The sequence below is a fragment of the Xenopus tropicalis genome, chromosome 8 (assembly GCF_000004195.4).
Source record: "Xenopus tropicalis strain Nigerian chromosome 8, UCB_Xtro_10.0, whole genome shotgun sequence".
Taxonomy (NCBI): domain Eukaryota; kingdom Metazoa; phylum Chordata; class Amphibia; order Anura; family Pipidae; genus Xenopus; species Xenopus tropicalis.
Window position 1 is genome coordinate 136,239,314 of NC_030684.2, and position 20,187 is coordinate 136,259,500.

A 20,187-nucleotide genomic window follows, 5' to 3' on the forward strand; every position below is an offset into this window, starting at 1 on the left:
ATCATAATGGCTGCATGGTTATTTCTTTGTACTAAGCACAATCCTGCAGTAACAGCCCCCAAGCCATTCCCAATCCTGCAGAAACAGCCCCCAAACCATACCCAATGCCTGGACAGAGAGATACCATCATAATGGCTGCATGGTTATTTCTCTGTACTAAGCACAATGCAGCAGGAACAGCCCCGTAACTACACCCATTGCAGGTATAGAGAGATACCATAATACTAATATAGTTCTATGAGGATATTTGTGGGTGAGACAGTAGGTGGCGCCATTCAGCTCTAGGGTGCAAGTAAACACACCCATTACAATTTAGGCTGTAGCCAAAGGGGGGCTCCCGAATGGGGTTGATTGGTTGATACTTTAAAACTACCGACTGACACATCTGCTAAATTTTCCTGAAGTTTCCTGGCCCCCCGGCATCCCAGTCCCACACTGCAGGGCACTTCTAATAAATACATATATACATACATAATATCCTGTGTATAACCGTGCATAAAAATCCATTTAGATAATATTATTTAAATACATAATATTATTGCACCTTGGAAACATCCAAAAACATCAAAAATGCCAAAAGGCAATTACCATAATTGTAATAATAATAATAACCATTATATTATATTATATATTAATATTGCACATAGAAATTATTCAAATACCTCAAACTATACCTATTTTTCAGTCCCCTTTCATACCCCTTGACTCACTGTCACCTCAAGGCCTGGCTCCTACTCTAACATCCCATGATCCTCTGTGCATTTGTACCTTACAGGGAAAAGCCTTAATATAGTAAATAGTAAATCCTAGAAACAACAGATCTCTGATTCTAGTCACTTTTTTTCATGTAAACAGTAACTATTTACAGCTCATATTAAATAGACTTATTTATTTTATAAGAAATATAATACATTTTGGCCCCTGAGTGTATGTGGGTGGGGCAGCAGGGCAGACACTGAGTTGGTGTCCCCCCCCCAATCTCCTGCCTTCTGTGGCCTCTCCCGGCTTCTCAATGGCACCTTTATGTGTGTGGGACTGTACCACCCACCTTATTGGGGGGAGCCTCTCCCAGCTCAATGGCACCTTCATGTGTGTGGGACTGTACCACCCACCTTATTGGGGGGAGCCTCTCCCGGCTTCTCAATGGCACCTTCATGTATGTGGGACTGTACCACCCACCTTATTGGTGGGGAGCCTCTCCCGGCTTCTCAATGGCACCTTCATGTGTGTGGAACTGTACCACCCACCTTATTGGGGGGAGCCTCTCCCGGCTTCTCAATGGCACCTACATGTGTGTGGGACTGTACCACCCACCTTATTGGGGGGAGCCTCTCCCGGCTTCTCAATGACACCTACATGTGTGTGGGACTGTACCACCCACCTTATTGGGGGGAGCCTCTCCCGGCTTCTCAATGGCACCTTCATGCGTGTGGGACTGTACCACCCACCTTATTGGGGGGAGCCTCTCCCGGCTTCTCAATGGCACCTACATGTGTGTGGGACTGTACCACCCACCTTATTGGGGGGAGCCTCTCCCGGCTTCTCAATGGCACCTTCATGTGTGTGGGACTGTACCACCCACCTTATTGGGGGGAGCCTCTACCGGCTTCTCAATGGCACCTTCATGTGTGTGGGACTGTACCACCTTATTGGGGGGAGCCTCTCCCGGCTTCTCAATGGCACCTTCATGTGTGTGGGACTGTACCACCCACCTTATTGGGGGGGAGCCTCTCCCTAGGTACCAGATTGGAACATAATAACAGAATTAAACATAATGGTGTAAAATGAAATACATATTGATAAATGACTATTTTGGCAAAGGGAGTTGTGGGAAAGATATTATCAATAGGTGAAGGTAATACAATGAAAAGGGATTATGACAGGTTATAAATGCACCAGAGGGATGTAGATAATGGGTAAACAATTAAATATGCAGCCAATCACGTATTGTGGTCAGTTTGCAAATGTTGAGTAAGAAACATTCCATATTCACTGACAAACATTGAGAGATAAAATATAAGAAAAGCCGATTATCAGCACAGACCCCTCCCCTCAGTTCCTCCCATTCCCACTCTCACTGCCCCTCAAGGGGGGAGCGCTACTTTAACTGCCCACAGAAACTGTCAGCAAGATAAACCCAAATCCCCCCTTTAATTGCACTGATCCAATAATAATAATAATTGTGCAATAAACACTAGAAATGACTGTGATGCTGAGTAAATAAAAGAACTACAATTCATTTGATCCCTCCCATTGGGCCTTTTATGGGCTGTAGGACTGTACCAAGTGTTTATTAAATAGGTAAAGTCCTTGTGCAATAAATACATCAATCGGTAAAATGACCTGAATATATCTGGGAATTTGCTAAATTAAGTAGGGGAGATCCCTAATAACCCAAATTAGGGTGCGGCACTATTCTACAGTAACTCTCCTTCCCCCCAGTTGTCCTTAACTACCCATAAGCCTCTTAAGGGGATGGGGGGGCCTACAGGTGGGGGAGCCCCTTACTGAGCATGCCCAGTGTGCCACTTTGACTCTTCTTTTACCAGCAATTTTCTCCACCGGGGGGACTGAGGGTCCTGAAATGCCCATTAGGGTTCAGGGGCGGAAATACAGTTCTGTGGGCTTATTGTGTGCCCAGCAATATTCTGGGCACACAATAAGCCCTACCCTCATACTCATGTCAGGGAAACAATAAGGCAACTTCCATCCATATGTATAAATATAAATATACAGAGAAAGAATGTTTTGTGTGCCTACTAATCAGTATCCTAATACTGTACTGTATATGGGAAATAATATGGCACCTCCCACCCATATGTATATGGTTGAATGGGAAAGCAGAACTGTGTAACAGAAGCATAGGGATTCCCCTGTACCAAGCACAATTCAGCAGGAACAGCCCCCTAAGTTTGCTCATAGCCTGTACAGAGAGATACCATAAAACTATGGTAGCATAGGGATTCTCCTGTACTAAGCACAATTCAGCAGGAACAGCCCCCTAAGTTTGCTCATAGCCTGTACAGAGAGATACCATAAAACTATGGTAGCATAGGGATTCCCCTGTACTAAGCACAATTTAGCAGGAACAGCCCCCTAAGTTTGCTCATAGCCTGTACAGAGAGATACCATAAAACTATGGCACATAGGGATTCCCCTGTACTAAGCACAATTCAGCAGGAACAGCCCCCTAAGTTTGCTCATAGCCTGTACAGAGAGATACCATAAAACTATGGCACATAGGGATCCCCCTGTACTAAGCACAATTTAGCAGGAACAGCCCCCTAAGTTTGCTCATAGCCTGTACAGTGAGATACCATAAAACTACGCAGTATAAGTAACTGGTTATTAGGCTAGGCCTTTTTTTGCATTAAAATTAAAATTTTTTGTGAATTAAATATGATTTGTTTCAAAACTGACAATCCCAAAAATAAAAAAATACCATCTAAAAGCCGTTGAGGTCATGTAGAAGTCAATGGACACAAATGACTTATTTCAGGGCCCACTACCAGTTGACCAATGGGTGTATAATTGGTGGCCCTTAGTGGGAGGGCCCTGGTAACTAAGCAGCAGGGCCACCATCAGAAATCATTGGGCCCCATACTACTGATTTATCAGAGCCTTCTCCCTAGGGGGCCCCAATTATTATCTCAATGGTCCCCTAGGCCAACAAGTACAATGGGGGTCCAAGAGGTTCCCCCAAAAACCCCACTTGCTCTCCACCACAGTTACGTAATTATGTATGGGACCCCCACTGATAGCAGTCCTGTTCAGTAGTATGGTGCCCCCACTGATAGCAGTCCTGTTCAGTAGTATGGTGCCCCCACTGATAGCAGTCCTGTTCAGTAGTATGGGGCCCCCACTGATAGCAGTCCTGCTTAGTAGTATGGGGCCCCCACTGATAGCGGTCCTGCTTAGTAGTATGGGGCCCCCACTGATAGTGGTCCTGCTTAGTAGTATGGGGCCCCCACTGATAGCAGGTCCTGCTTAGTAGTATGGGACCCCCACTGATAGCGGTCCTGCTTAGTAGTATGGGACCCCCACTGATAGCGGTCCTGCTTAGTAGTATGGGACCCCCACTGATAGCGGTCCTGCTTAGTAGCATGGGGCCCCCCACTGATAGCGGTCCTGCTTAGTAGTATGGGACCCCCACTGATAGCGGTCCTGCTTAGTAGTATGGGACCCCCACTGATAGCGGTCCTGCTTAGTAGTATGGGACCCCCACTGATAGCGGTCCTGCTTAGTAGCATGGGGCCCCCACTGATAGCGGTCCTGCTTAGTAGTATGGGGCCCCCACTGATAGCGGTCCTGCTTAGTAGTATGGGACCCCCACTGATAGCGGTCCTGCTTAGTAGTATGGGGCCCCCAATGATAGCGGTCCTGCTTAGTAGTATGGGACCCCCACTGATAGCGGTCCTGCTTAGTAGTATGGGGCCCCCACTGATAGCAGTCCTGCTTAGTAGTATGGGGCCCCATGATTACTGATAGTGGCCCTGCCCAGTCTCTTTCAGAACCAACGCATTGGATTTTACACATTTGCCATGTTTCTGTGGGATTTCAGTTTAATCAATACAGTACAGAAAGCACTGGATGGGGGTAAAAAACACTTTTATACAACGTATTAACCAACATTAGTTGGGCTGCTGGTGTGTGCGAGGCATATTGAAAGGGAAACTCCACCCAGTAACTGTGTTTTCTATAATAAAAATAAATTATAATTCTTAATATATATTAACTAAAAATTCTCAAAGGTTTAACATGTATTTGTAAATGTAATTGCTGTTGAAAGCAGTTTATATTGTCTGCACTACTAATTCTGACTCCTGAAAAAATGTAGCAGAAGCCAGGTGTTTAAAAGAAGTGGAAGAGAACTGACTTCCGCTACATTTTCTCAAGCATCAGACCCCGAGGACAGATAAGCAGACACTGCTTTCAACTGCAACCACATTCTTTCATTATGAAATAAACAGTTTAGGGGAGAAAGAACTCTTTGAAATTATAGGTGGCAGCTGTGGGGAGGTTTAATTACTGTTGGTGCTCAGTCATTCTGATATAACTGCAAATTTTGAAAGTATCAATTGATTAGGAGCTGAATGTGTTTCAGTGTCACAGAGAGCATTTCCTTCCTGGGTCGGAGCACATTTTCTTATGAGAGAGGATCTCGGGTGAGTGGGGCTGTAGCTGCTGCATTGCCAGGTATGTATCCATATCTTTATTTATGTAGGGCTGCCTATATATACACAACACTGCAGTAAATGAATTTATTTTGCAGTCTGAGATCTGATTCAGCTGCACCCTATTTAATCTACGTGATTGTGAAAAACAGGCAGTGAAACTTTGTGTGATTTTGATTTTCCCTGGATAAAGAGAAAGTGGCTACAGAAAAATGGGGATGTGGTTCTTTCTCTTTCAGTGTCAGTGGGAGATAAAGGGGACGTTCAGTGTTACATTCCAAATGGAAAGTTGCTTAGAATAAGCCCATATGTAAGATATTAGCCTATTCTAAGCAGCTTTCCATTTGGTTGACATGGTTTATTTTGCATGGTTTGAAGTAGCCTTCCTATTCCTACTTGAAAAATGTTTTCTGGTTGTAAGGGGGGGTCGCCGACCCTGGCAACCAAAACAAAAAATAAAATACAGATTTTTTTTGCAATTCTTTTTTGTTGTTGCATATATTTATGTTCAAGTCCTCTGATATTCATCTTTATTTTTATTTCAAAGCTGCTCTTTAGTTACTAGGGTGAATAACCCTTAAACAGATAACAGTTTACATTACATGTCTGGGCTGCAGAATGGAAGATGTGAATATTAAAACTTAAGAGCTTTGGGATCTGGGGGGAATGAGGATGGACGGAAGGTGGGGTGGGACCTGGGGTCCCTTACTAAAGAACAGCCATTAATGTTGCTTATTTATTTTTCTTCTCATTGCCAGGAAAGCTCTTAACATGGTACCATCATATCTGCACTTCTGGGCCTTTTCAGTTTTCTGTTTGACAAAAGGTACAGTTTATAGCATAAAATCACATTTCTAAAGGTGGCCATACACAGGCCGATTCTAGCTGCCGATATTGGTCCCTTAGTCCGATTCGGCAGCTTACCGGCCCATGTAGGTGCACAAACGACCAGCTTGCCCGACCGACATCTGGCCTGAAATCGGGCAGATATCGATTGGGCAGGTTAAAAAATTTACTCGGATTGGGGACCACATCGGCTTGTTGATGTGGTCCCCGAACCAACTGCGGCTATTCTGGCGCTCTAATTCGATTGTTTGGCCCCAGGGCCAAATGACAGAATTATACTAAATTCACCCGATATCGCCCACCCGTAGGTGGGGATATCGGGAGAAGATCCGCTCGCTTGGCGACCTCACCAAGCGAGCGGATTTTCCTGTGTATAGCCACCTTAAATTGTTATGGTTCTGTTAATAAAACATACTGGCATTGGCTATTCAGCCCAGTGAGAGTTGCGCACATACCCAGAGTTCAGCTGGCCGTACAATAAAAGATCTGCTCATTAGACTTGCCAAATGAGCAGATCCGGGCCAAATTTGGCCATCAACACACTGGGCCAAATCAGGCTGATCTAGGGTTGCCACCTGTCCAGTTTTGACCTGGACAGCCTGGTTTTTGGAAGGACTGTCAGTCCCGGTTTTCTAAATTCAGAAAACCAGGCAAGACTGAGATTGATGCAGCGATCAATCACAAATTGCCAATATAGCCCCACCCAGTGATATCACTGCCCTACCTCTTACCCGCCCTGTGACATCAAAACCCTGCCTCTAACCTGCCCCTGTGACATCATGAAAAAAGCCGGCAGAGGTGGCAACCCTAGGCTGATCAGATCATATGGAAGGGCCTACGGACCCATCGTACGAGGACCACATCAACGTGTATCAGCCCGTGCTTGGCCACCTTTAGTCAGGTAGCTGGTCAGCCTAAGTATGGCCACCATCAGGCTTAGGTAGTTCATACATCAATGAAGATTTTGGCAGGAACTTCTAGATCCCATCAACAGACATGGTAAAAGTAGTTCATATAGCTGCCAAAGGCTCCACTCAGGAGAGCAGAAGGGTTAGAACCTGTGTACCTTCAAAGGCAAAGTTACTGGGCTCAGAAATAGAGAGACCTCTATGGAGCACCACTGTCAGGGCCTTGTAATGTGGGGCTTGTAATGTTCTGTAAGTACATCCCAGCCTGTACCCACTAGGGAAGAGAATATACTATGTACTAACTAGACACAAGATCTTTGAGACCTGAAAGAACCTGCTGATGGGAGTTTGTTGTGAAGTCCCCCCAATAGTTACCTATGGGTGTGGCTGGTCTCTGTTGTTTTATACATGCAAGGTGAGGTCTGTATCTATTCATATTCAAGCACTCATTTTATTTCTTTTCCTTAGATGTTTTGGGTTCAGTCTGTTCAGAGACAAGAAAAGTTATTGGAGCTGAGGGAAGTGACGTCACAATGCCGGTTAATAAGGAAGCAGTAAAAGAGGTTATTTGGGTGTTTAACCACCGCTGCATCGCTAAAACCTGGCCAAATCAGAATTCTGATATTACTGATTCTGCCTATAATGGAAGAGTGAGCAAAGAGGCCGGGTTTTCCATCGTTATTAAAAATGTAACCAAAGAAGATGAAGGGCTTTACACTGCCAACGTGCTCCGTGGCGCTGCTGAGGTCTATGAGCAACTGTGTTATCAACTCAGAGTGTACGGTAAGCTGGAACCCACCCACCAATCATCATTGATGAGGCTAATAAAGGGAATCATTTGGCAAGTTGGCTTTTCTGCTTTCACTTTTAATAGATCTAATTGCTGTTGGAGAATTAAATTGGGTATAGTTACCCTTTAAACATAGTAACTATGAATATACATATCTAGATACTGGTAGGAGGCTGAACTTTGCTGAGATTCTACCTTTTTTCTTTCCGCTAGAAAACTTATCGCATAAAGATCTAGAGATCCATCACCTTTTCACTGACAGGGAGAACTGCCACCTCAATCTGTCATGTACAGTAAATAGAGCTGATGTGACAGTGACTTGGAATAGCGCTGGCAGAGGGGAGACCAACGTGGCCAACATTACTTACCATGGAAACAGCCCGGCTACAGACTCCAGCTACACCTGTATTGCAGCCAATCCAGCCAGCAATGTCTCTCGTACCATCATTCCAAGGCTCTTCTGTGTAAAAGGTAAGTTTGTTCATATAGAGGATTTATATTCTATCAGTTCTATAGACACAAATGATAGGATCCTTGGGCCATCTATAAAGCACTTGCACCCATGGGATTGGAAGTGCAGGGTGGTGGAAGGAAAGTTCTATTGCCTTGAATTTCCAGGTGACTTTAAAAGCGACTAAAAAGATGCAAGTTAAACAACCTTCAGCTATAGTTCACCATAGGCACCATCACTCCTTACTATACCTGCTATCCCACAGTCACAGTCCCTTCCCAGAGGCTATTATCCCCCCACTGCTACTATAGGCACCATCTCTCCCTACTATACCTGCTATCCCACAGCCCCAGTCCCTTCCCAGAGGCTATTATCCCCCACTGCTACTATAGGCACCATCTCTCCCTACTATACCTGCTATCCCACAGCCCCAGTCCCTGCCCAGAGGCTATTATCCCCCCACTGCTACTATAGGCACCATGTCTCCCTACTATACCTGCTATGCCACAGTCCCTTCCCAGAGGCTATTATCCCCCCACTGCTACTATAGGCACCATCTCTCCCTACTATACCCGCTATCCCACAGCCCCAGTCCCTTCCCAGAGGCTATTATCCCCCCACTGCTACTATAGGCACCATCTCTCCCTACTATACCTGCTATCCCACAGTCACAGTCCCTTCCCAGAGGCTATTATCCCCCCACTGCTACTATAGGCACCATCTCTCCCTACTATACCTGCTATCCCACAGCCCCAGTCCCTTCCCAGAGGCTATTATCCCCCCACTGCTACTATAGGCACCATCTCTCCCTACTATACCTGCTATGCCACAGTCCCTTCGCAGAGGCTATTATCCCCCCACTGCTACTATAGGCACCATCTCTCCCTAGTATACCTGCTATCCCACAGCCACAGTCCCTTCCCAGAGGCTATTATCCCACTGCTACTATAGGCACCATCTCTCCCTACTATACCTGCTATCCCACAGCCACAGTCCCTTCCCAGAGGCTATTATCCCCCCACTGCTACTATAGGCACCATCTCTCCTTACTATACCTGCTATCCCACAGCCACAGTCCCTTCCCAGAGGCTATTATCCCCCACTGCTACTATAGGCACCATCTCTCCCTACTATACCTGCTATCCCACAGCCACAGTCCCTTCCCAGAGGCTATTATCCCCCCACTGCTACTATAGGCACCATCTCTCCCTAGTATACCTGCTATCCCACAGCCACAGTCCCTTCCCAGAGGCTATTATCCCCCCACTGCTACTATAGGCACCATCTCTCCCTACTATACCTGCTATCCCACAGCCCCAGTCCCTTCCCAGAGGCTATTATCCCCCCACTGCTACTATAGGCACCATCTCTCCCTACTATACCTGCTATCCCACAGCCCCAGTCCCTGCCCAGAGGCTATTATCCCCCCACTGCTACTATAGGCACCATCTCTCCCTACTATACCTGCTATCCCACAGCCCCAGTCCCTGCCCAGAGGCTATTATCCCCCCACTGCTACTATAGGCACCATGTCTCCCTACTATACCTGCTATGCCACAGTCCCTTCCCAGAGGCTATTATCCCCCCACTGCTACTATAGGCACCATCTCTCCCTACTATACCCGCTATCCCACAGCCCCAGTCCCTTCCCAGAGGCTATTATCCCCCCACTGCTACTATAGGCACCATCTCTCCCTACTATACCTGCTATCCCACAGTCACAGTCCCTTCCCAGAGGCTATTATCCCCCCACTGCTACTATAGGCACCATCTCTCCCTACTATACCTGCTATGCCACAGTCCCTTCGCAGAGGCTATTATCCCCCCACTGCTACTATAGGCACCATCTCTCCCTAGTATACCTGCTATCCCACAGCCACAGTCCCTTCCCAGAGGCTATTATCCCACTGCTACTATAGGCACCATCTCTCCCTACTATACCTGCTATCCCACAGCCACAGTCCCTTCCCAGAGGCTATTATCCCCCCACTGCTACTATAGGCACCATCTCTCCCTACTATACCTGCTATGCCACAGTCCCTTCGCAGAGGCTATTATCCCCCCACTGCTACTATAGGCACCATCTCTCCCTAGTATACCTGCTATCCCACAGCCACAGTCCCTTCCCAGAGGCTATTATCCCACTGCTACTATAGGCACCATCTCTCCCTACTATACCTGCTATCCCACAGCCACAGTCCCTTCCCAGAGGCTATTATCCCCCCACTGCTACTATAGGCACCATCTCTCCTTACTATACCTGCTATCCCACAGCCACAGTCCCTTCCCAGAGGCTATTATCCCCCACTGCTACTATAGGCACCATCTCTCCCTACTATACCTGCTATCCCACAGCCACAGTCCCTTCCCAGAGGCTATTATCCCCCCACTGCTACTATAGGCACCATCTCTCCCTACTATACCTGCTATCCCACAGCCACAGTCCCTTCCCAGAGGCTATTATCCCCCCACTGCTACTATAGGCACCATCTCTCCCTACTATACCTGCTATCCCACAGCCCCAGTCCCTTCCCAGAGGCTATTATCCCACTGCTACTATAGGCACCATCTCTCCCTACTATACCTGCTATCCCACAGCCCCAGTCCCTTCCCAGAGGCTATTATCCCACTGCTACTATAGGCACCATCTCTCCCTACTATACCTGCTATCCCACAGCCCCAGTCCCTTCCCAGAGGCTATTATCCCCCCACTGCTACTATATGCACCATCTCTCCCTACTATACCTGCTATCCCACAGCCACTGTCCCTTCCCAGAGGCTATTTTTAACTTTTAATATGTCTTTAGGCAAGGAGAAAATGTGACATTATTTTCAGTCTCAAGAACTTCTGAAAGAATACATTTCCCAAGCCCTACCCTTTAATGGCAGCTTTAAACTAAATGAGTAACTGTATTGTTCTGTTTACTTTTCAGGGATTAATTTTCATTCAGCAGCAAGACATGAGAGCCAGCACATTGGACTTATTGTTTTTATAACTAATCTTCTCATTCTGGTTCTCTTCTTAGAGTATTAACCTTTCCAATGTGTTGCATGAAAGCCTATAGGGGTGTCCAATGCCCTGTGAGGAAACAGGTAAACCCATTGGACCAGGTAAGTTGCTGCTTTATAAAAGTGGCAGGCTATTCTAATCTTGCATTTTGGATTAATATAGCAGGTGGAAGTTCTGAAGGGCCTGAGAGACAGGTAAACCTCACTACCAGAGAAGAAGCTCCTCAGACGAGGCGTAAGGCGTATATTTTCGGAAAGCGGAAAAATGCTTGCCGAAAATAACACCCTAAGGCTCGCGTTTTCTTGCGTATTTCGGCTACATTTGCCTGCACCCGAGCGTATCTCATTCATTCAGGTGCAGGCACAAGTAGGAGGCGTAGGGCTGTATTTTCGGCAATCGTTTTTCTGCTTGCCGAAAATATACGCCCTACGCCTCGTCTAACATTAGCCTAAAAGTAAAGTTGGGTAACAGGAACCCTATGAGCTGTTAGAAAACACTATAGGAGAAACTCTCTGGTCTAGAACCAGGAACCATACGTATACTGGCTGCTGTTCTTCCAAGTCACAGGAGGCACTGTGGTCTTGGCCTGGAGAATAATATCAATGACTCCAGCTGCAGGCAATAGCCAAATTAAGGGACTATTTAAGCTTGTCTGTCTCATGCCCTTGTGCTGCATGATTAACATTCCTGCTGTAACTACAGGTGCCCATACATGTTAAGATCTGCTCGCTTGGTGACCTACGGGTGGGCGATATCGGGGAAATGTAGGCCAAACAATCAAATTCTAACGGTGGCAGTGGCACAGTTGGTTCGGGGACCGCATCAACAAGCCGATGCAGCCCCCGATCCGACTAAATCTTTTAACCTTCCCAATCGATATCTGCCCCCCGTTTTTCCGCTTGCCGAAAATATACGCTCTACATCTCGTCTAACATTAGCCTAAAAGTAAAGTTGTGTAACAGGAAAACATGATAGGAGTTTGAAACTCTCTAATCTAGAACCAGGGACCAAACGTATACTGGCTGCTGTTCCTCCAACTAACTAAAGGTGCCCATACATGTTAAGATCCACTCGCTTGGCGACCTAGGGGTGGGCGATATCGGGGAAATGTAGGCCAAACGATCAAATTCTAACGGCGGCAATGGCACAATCGGTTCGGGGACCACATCAACAAGCCGATGCAGTCCCCGATCTGACTAAATCTTTTAACCTGCCCAATCGATATCTGCCCCTACACGGGCCGATAAGCTACTGAATCGGTCCAAGGGACCGATATCAGAAGCTACAATCGGCCCGTGTATGGCCACCTTAAAGGAGACATATTGGATAAATGGGAAAACGCTAATTTTGTAGGCAATTATGAATAATATCCGGTGCTGGTTTCCCTTTGGGCTAAACATTAACCCTATCTGTAACAATGGCCCCTTTATTGGAGCTCCCTATAGATCCTCTCACTTCTCCGTCCAGTGTGAAATGAAGAGTGGGCGTGTCCTAACGGTCCCTGCCAGAAGCACAGTAGGAGGGGGAGAGCCAATCACAGCCCTGCAGTCACAGAAGCGCAGATGGGCTTCAGTTCCCTATCAGGTCAGCCTAGCTGCTGATTGGTTCCTATCCTACAGTGCAGGGTACGGAGGGCCGCCGGCTCCCCAGCTCATCCAGAGAATTCAGCCAGCAGGAAGTGGAACAGATGGGCGGGGCTAGTGGGGGTTTTGGTGGAATTTCTCAATAAATCAGTCAGAAACACAACTTTTTAAGCACAATCCTTCTATATCTAGAGGAGTATAATTCCCTGGTACATTCATAATTTTTATCCAATATGTCTCCTTTAAGCCTTCTGTTCCTACAGTAGCTCCTGAGATCCTGCGATCCTGTATCTTGAAAACTTTTTTCCTTGCTCCTGACTGTCTGTTCCTGCCCTTGTCCTTGTGTTTTGACCTTGGCCTGATATTTGGATTCTGCTTGCCCGATGCCTGTCAGTATGTTTGGTATTAGCTCCTCTGCACATTGGCTCCTGTTGATTAATTCAGTGGATAATTCTAACAATAGGTGAGTCAGACAAGAATAGTTAGCAAAAGCAGTCTGTGCCCCAACTTGGAGGAATTGTGTAAGGTTTGTGATCTCCAGTGATACCCACACTAATGTAGAGACCACAACAGAAAGGGGTCCAGGCATGGAAGACATTCTCTAAAGGTTTCACATAGACTGTTGGGCAACCCTAATGATGAGACTTAACATTGACTCTAATCTTTGTTCTATCTAAACTAAGCATTTCAACTTAGAAGACCAATTTCCCAATCATTAATGTAAAAAGGTTGCATGTAACATGGTCTGTTGGGAAGCAGCAATGGCAAAAAGGAATATCTTTAGATGCCTCTTTGAGGGTGTTACACCTCAACTGATCAAAGCTTTCCTTGTCCGTCAAGTTCAACCCTCAAGTTATATCTGCCTAAGTGCTAAATTAGTCCTAATAGGGCTGCATGTCCTTAGGCAAAGTCACTCCGCCCTCAGGTAAGCACTGGTCAGGTAAGGAGCTGTCTCCCAAGAGGCAGAAAAATAGGTAGGGAGAAGGGGGTTGGTCAATGGAGACTGCTAGGCTGGGTAGGTGGGTTACATAAAATGAAAGGAATTATCACATACAGAAACTAACCTTTTGTACTTTGGTTTATAGCATCAACAAGCTCTCTACTTACTAAAGTATGAGCTGAACTTGAGAGTGCCATCTGACTGCAAAAACTGCCATCTGCCATGCATAGTGTAAGGCTGGGCACACTTCCAGGATGTACAAGGGACAGGTAAAGTAGTTGTGGCGCACATCAGGTCAATGAAAATGCAGAATCCTTGCCTTCCATTGATATAGGTCCATGATACCTTGGGAGAAACATGCAGATTATTTTAACATTTTCTCTTTTTTTCTGTTGGAGCTCAAAGCAATCCAGGGTTTTTGAACCGGTCGCCATTTGGGGCCAGGAAGGAATTTTTCCTTATGGTGCAAAATTGGCCAGAGCACCTAAGGTTTTGCCTTTCTCTGGATTGTCATCATCTGTGTTGGTCAACAGGGTTCAGTGACCCAACTGTGGCTCCCAGGTGTCATTGTGGCTCCCAAAACACAGCACAGGTCAACTTTTAAAAGACAAGGAAATACTAAATAAAGAGGCATGGCTATCTTCTAAGGTACATTAAAAGGAGGGTATGTGCCCTTACTAAGTGTTCCAAACATGCAAGATTTTCCCAGCGTCACTGAGGGCTAGCTTAGGCTTGGGTGCCATCAGCTCTGCCTAGAAGCAGTTGGATGATGTCAGCAAATCCAAAATGGCAGCAGGACCATCAAAAATAAGAGTGAAGAGCGGATCTTCTCCCCATATCCCCACCTACAGGTGGGGGCCAAACGATCGAATTATAACGACTGTAATGGGCGCAGTCTGTTGGGGGACCGCATCAACGAGCTGATGCGGGCTCTGATCTGACTACATTTTTTAACCTGCCCTATCGATATCTGTCCAATTTCAGGCCAGATATCGGTCGGGCAGGCCAGTCGTTGGTACCCCTACTACACGGGCTGATAAGCTGTCGAATCAGGGACCGATATCGGCAGCTGCAATTGGCCCGTGTATGGGGACCTTAAGGGATTTTAGTCAAACTAGATATATAGTTGTGTATAGTTTAACCAAGCTTTAGCTTATAGGGTTTTGTTGCCCTTTAAGCCCCTGGTTTACCGGGTGTTCTGTCCAATTCTGCCCTCCAGTGGTAACAGCAGAGGACCAAACACCCCCTCCGCCTGTCATTGCTCCTAATACTATTGAATTACTATGAGATGCACATGGAGCAGTGACAGAGGGGACTCAGCACCAACGAGCTGGCCTTGCAGGTTATTGGCTAATGATCCCTTCCCTGTGGCTGTGTAATGGGCACCAATGGCCAATAGGAGTTGGGGAGCCACAGCTGGGGGCACTGAGTACCTCGCCACTTATTTATTGTTCATTCTCAATAAAGCCTGTGACGCACAGATTTTGCCTCAACTATCAGTCTCTGTGTCTTGATTTCAAGTGATAGGAAAAACTTGAGCCGTATTGTGAATGTGATACATTGCATGGATTAATATTAGATTGTGTAGGCCAAGCTAATTAGTAACTAGAAGTTCATTTATGTAAAGCAGTGCTGTCCAACTGGTGACCCCCCTCTGTGTGGACCCCCACCTGTCTGGCTGCTTTGATGGCTTACTCTTGTGTAAGCTTTAAATGGTATCAGTACTGAGATTAACTGCCCCCCCTGCATGGTTCTCACCTCAGATTCAGGCTGTAATCAGGCTGTATTGTTTAAATATGTAATCCCCTGTGTTGTTCACCCCTTTTAATCTCTGCATTGTTCACCCCCTGCAGTGTTCACACCTCAGGCTCAGGCTGTAATCACCCATATTGTTCAACTGTTCACACCTCAGGAGCAGTAGAAACCCACAAATAATCCCTGCACTCTACAAAAAGAACATATACAGAGGTGGTACTGCAATTAAATTTTTTTTTAATATATAGTTATTGTGCAGACTGTAGGAGCAGTGCCAGCATTGTGTCACTGTAGGCTGCCTGTGTGTGCCATACACACACAGGCAGGGTAGGGCAAGCAGAGTATGGCACACAGGCAGCATAGGGCAGGCAGAGTATGGCACACACAGGCCAAGTATGGGACAAACCAGCCAAGAATGGCAAACACAGTGAAAGTATGGCACATGCAGGCAGGGTAGGGAAGGCAGAGTATGGCACACACAGGCCAAGTATGGCACAAACCAGCCAAGAATGGCACACACAGTGAAAGTATGGCACACAGGCAGGGTAGGGAAGGCAGAGTATGGCACACACAGGCAGGATAGGGTAGGCAAAGTATGGCACACACAGGCAGGGTAGGGAAGGCAGAGTATGGCACACACAGGCCAAGTATGGCACAAACCAGCCAAGAATGGCACACACAGTGAAAGTATGGCACACAGGCAGGGAAGGCAGAGTATGGCACACACAGGCAGGGTAGGGAAGGCAGAGTATGGCACACACAGGCCAAGTATGGCACAAACCAGCCAAGAATGGCACACACAGTGAAAGTATGGCACACAGGCAGGGTAGGGAAGGCAGAGTATGGCACACACAGGCCAAGTATGGCACAAACCAGCCAAGAATGGCACACACAGTGAAAGTATGGCACACAGGCAGGGTAGGGAAGGCAGAGTATGGCACACACAGGCAGGTTAGGGAAGGCAGAGTATGGCACACACAGGCAGGTTAGGGAAGGCAGAGTATGGCACACACAGGCAGGTTAGGGAAGGCAGAGTATGGCACACACAGGCAGGTTAGGGAAGGCAGAGTATGGCACACACAGGCAGGGTAGGGCAGGCAGAGTATAGCACACACAGGCAGGGTAGGGAAGGCAGAGTATGGCACACACAGGCAGGGTAGGGAAGGCAGAGTATGGCAGGTTTTTGCTGTACTACAACCATTAATATGGGTATGGTCATGTGATATATGGGTGTGGTTTCAAGTGGGTGCAGTTTCAAAAAGGGGAGTGGTCAAAACCGGCTTCCATTATCGGCCCTCCACCACGTAGGTCAGAAAAATTCCAGCCCTCGGTACAACAGAAGTTGGACAGCACTGATGTAAAGGTTGTTTTACTTTAAATTAAGGTCAGAACTGGAGACAGATGCAAAAACAAGATATCATAACGGTGCATTTTCTGCTTTTGGTTTCATATACCACTAACCTTATCCTGTGATTAAGAATGTTTGGGGAATTTCCTTATTACAAGTTTCTAGGTGCCCTGGTGTAAGGGGGTCTCCCTACCTATTTCTCTAAAGGCAATTGCCTATTAACATGCAGGTACATTACCATTCATTTTCTGGATGATGACCAAGGCATCAACTTCATCCTATTAATGAGCGCACCCTAGTGGACAAAATAAAGATTTGCTCTGCATTAAATGGGTGGTTCACCTTCAGGTTAACTTTTGGTAGGTTATAGATTGGTCTATTCTTAGCAACTTTTCATCTGGTCTTCATTTTTATTTTCTATAGATTATTTAATTATTTGCCTTCCTCTTCAAACTTTTTTCAGTTTTCAAATCAGCAGTCGACCATTGCCTGGTTGCTAAGTGAGGCTGGACCCTAGCAACAAGATAATTGCCAAACTTTCAAACTTGAGAGCTGCTGAACAAAAATCTAAGTCATTAAAAAACTGCAAATAATAAAAAATGAAGACCAATTGCAAACCGTGTCAGAATAGCACACTCTACATCATACTAAAAGTTAATTTAAAGATGAACTACTCCTTTACCAAGCAATAACTTTTGAACAAGACACATTGTTATCTGTTATTGTATATTTTTCAAATCTATAATTGGAATATAAAATATCCATTTATTGCTTTGTTGAAGATATTACCATGAGAGCAGGAAAAAAATAAGGAAACTGCTAAAGGCAAGCGTAAACCCAGGGCCGGAACTAGGGGTAGGCAGAAGAGGCAGCTGCCTAGGGCGCAAAGATTGAGGGGCACCAGGCAGGAGCCTCTCCTGCCTACCCCTAGTGCTACTTTGTCATTGCCTCCGCCGCTTGTCATTAGCGGCGGAGGCAATGACCGATCTAATCGCCCCGCCTCCTGTGCTTTGGCGCGCATGCGCCGTTCGGGGGGGAGGTGGGCGGAGTTGGCCGACCGGGTTGCCTAGGGCGCCCGGTCGGCTTGGCCCGCCCCTGCGTAAACCACTGTTTTGCCAGTAATGGATACTAAGGCTCAGAGATGCAGGAGCTATAAACATGGCACTGAAAGTTAATGTGTTGTAGTACTATTGCTTTCTATATGATCTGATAATGTAACCATTGATCTTTCTGGGTTCTCCTTGCTAGTAATATTAATTCCAGCTAGGGGTTGGGTGTTGTAAGATAATTAAGAGAGGGTAATGGGAGGCCTGATCTCACTGATTTAGTTCCTTATTGGAAAAGAGTGGGGATACCAGGGTTTAGATGGTTGAGTGTTCTGGGATTCAAGATAGGTGAGTGCTAATGTTGGCTGCCCTCCCTGTGTCCATGTGACTAGGAAAGTGAATGTACTAAGATAAAAAAAATGAGTAAATTTACTATGTAACATCTGGAAGGAATATCTGTCAGACCTCCCCAAAAAGCAGCTGTCTGTGTTTAAAAGCCACTGCCACTGTGTGAGTGTATCATATTGGAGATCTTTTCTACCAAATCTAGCTAGGGCCGTAAAGCTTTATACAGGTATAGAGCCCGTTATCCAGAATTCCGGATAAGGATAAGGGGTCTTTTCGTAAAACATTAATTAAACCCAAAAGGATTATTTTGCATCAAATAAGGATTATTTATATCTAAGTTGTGATCAATTACAAGGTACTGTTTTATTATTACAGAGAAAAGGGAATCATTTAACCATTAAATAAACCCAATAGGACTGTTCTGCCCCCAATAAGGAGTAATTATATCTTAGTTGGGATCAAGTACAGGTACTGTTTTATTATTACAGAGAAAAGGGAATCATTTAACCATGAAATAAACCCAATAGGGCTGTTCTGCCCCAATAAGGGGTAATTATATCTTAGTTGGGATCAAGTACAGGTACTGTTTTATTATTACAGAGAAAAGGGAATCACTTAACCATTAAATAAACCCAATAGGGCTGTTCTGCCCCAATAAGGGGTAATTATATCTTAGTTGGGATCAAGTACAGGTACTGTTTTATTATTACAGAGAAAAGGGAATCATTTAACCATTAAATAAACCCAATAGGGTTGTTCTGCCCCCAATAAGGGGTAATTATATCTTAGTTGGGATCAATTACAGGTACTGTTTTATTATTAAAGAGAAAAAGGAAATCAGTTTTGAAATTCGGAATGATTTGATTAAAATCGAGTCTATGGGAGACGGGCTTTCCGTAATTCAGAGCTTTCTCGATAACGAGTTTTTGGATAAGGGATCCCATACCTGTATATATAAAAGGTGAGGCCATTATCTATTTCTATTAAAGCACTCTTTATTTCTCTCCCTTCACTATTATGTGTTCCTTTGGCTGTTCAGAGACAACATGTAAGGGCAGCGCCAGATTTCTTATCACCCACAAATCTGTGCTGCCCTAGGCCTGGGCCTTTTCGGCCTCTCCACAAATCTGCTAAAGGGGTGATATGATAACTATGTATAAATATATAAGGGGATCATATAATAATCTCTCTAATGCTTTATTTACCAGTAGGTCCTTCCAACAGACACAAGGGCACCCACTCTGATTAGAAGAAGGGAGGTTCCATCAAAATATTCGGAAGGGATTTATTACAGTGAACGTTGTGGGATTCTTTCCCTGAACCAGTTATAATGGCAAATACATTAGATAGCTTCAAAAATGGGTTGGATGGGAATTTAGCAAGTGAGGGAATACAGGGTAATGGGAGATAGCTCTTAGTACAAGTGAGGGAATACAGGGGTAGGGGGCATAGCTCTCTGTACAAGTGAGGGAATACAGGGGTAGGGGAGATAGCTCTCAGTACAAGTGAGGGAATACAGGGGTAGGGGAGATAGCTCTCAGTACAAGTGAGGGAATACAGGGGTAGGGGAGATAGCTCTCAGTACAAGTGAGGGAATACAAGGGTAGGGGAGATAGCTCTCAGTACAAGTGAGGGAATACAGGGGTATGGGGGATAGCTCTCAGTACAAGTGAGGGAATACAGGGGTAGGGGAGATAGCTCTCAGTACAAGTGAGGGAATACAGGGGTAGGGGGGATAGCTCTCAGTACAAGTGAGGGAATACAGGGGAAGGGGAGATAGCTCTCAGTACAAGTGAGGGAATACAGGGGTAGGGGAGATAGCTCTCAGTACAAGTGAGGGAATACAAGGGTAGGGGAGATAGCTCTCAGTAGAAGTGAGGGAATACAGGGGTAGGGGGGATATCTCTCAGTACAAGTGAGGGAATACAGGGGTATGGGGGATAGCTCTCAGTACAAGTGAGGGAATACAGGGGTAGGGGAGATAGCTC

At 45.9% G+C, this 20,187-nt stretch overlaps 1 protein-coding gene across 1 annotated transcript; it reads left to right on the forward strand.

Moving 5' to 3' along the window:
* The first annotated feature begins 4,014 nt into the window (after positions 1–4,014).
* LOC116406749 (SLAM family member 9-like) lies at positions 4,015–8,463 on the forward strand. Its single transcript, XM_031891561.1, has 4 exons — positions 4,015–5,196; positions 5,933–6,000; positions 7,397–7,711; positions 7,932–8,463. The coding sequence occupies exons 2-4, from the start codon at positions 5,946–5,948 to the stop codon at positions 8,354–8,356; spliced, it is 795 nt and encodes a 264-aa protein (XP_031747421.1). The 5' UTR covers positions 4,015–5,196; positions 5,933–5,945; the 3' UTR covers positions 8,357–8,463.
* Positions 8,464–20,187: the final 11,724 nt, after the last annotated feature.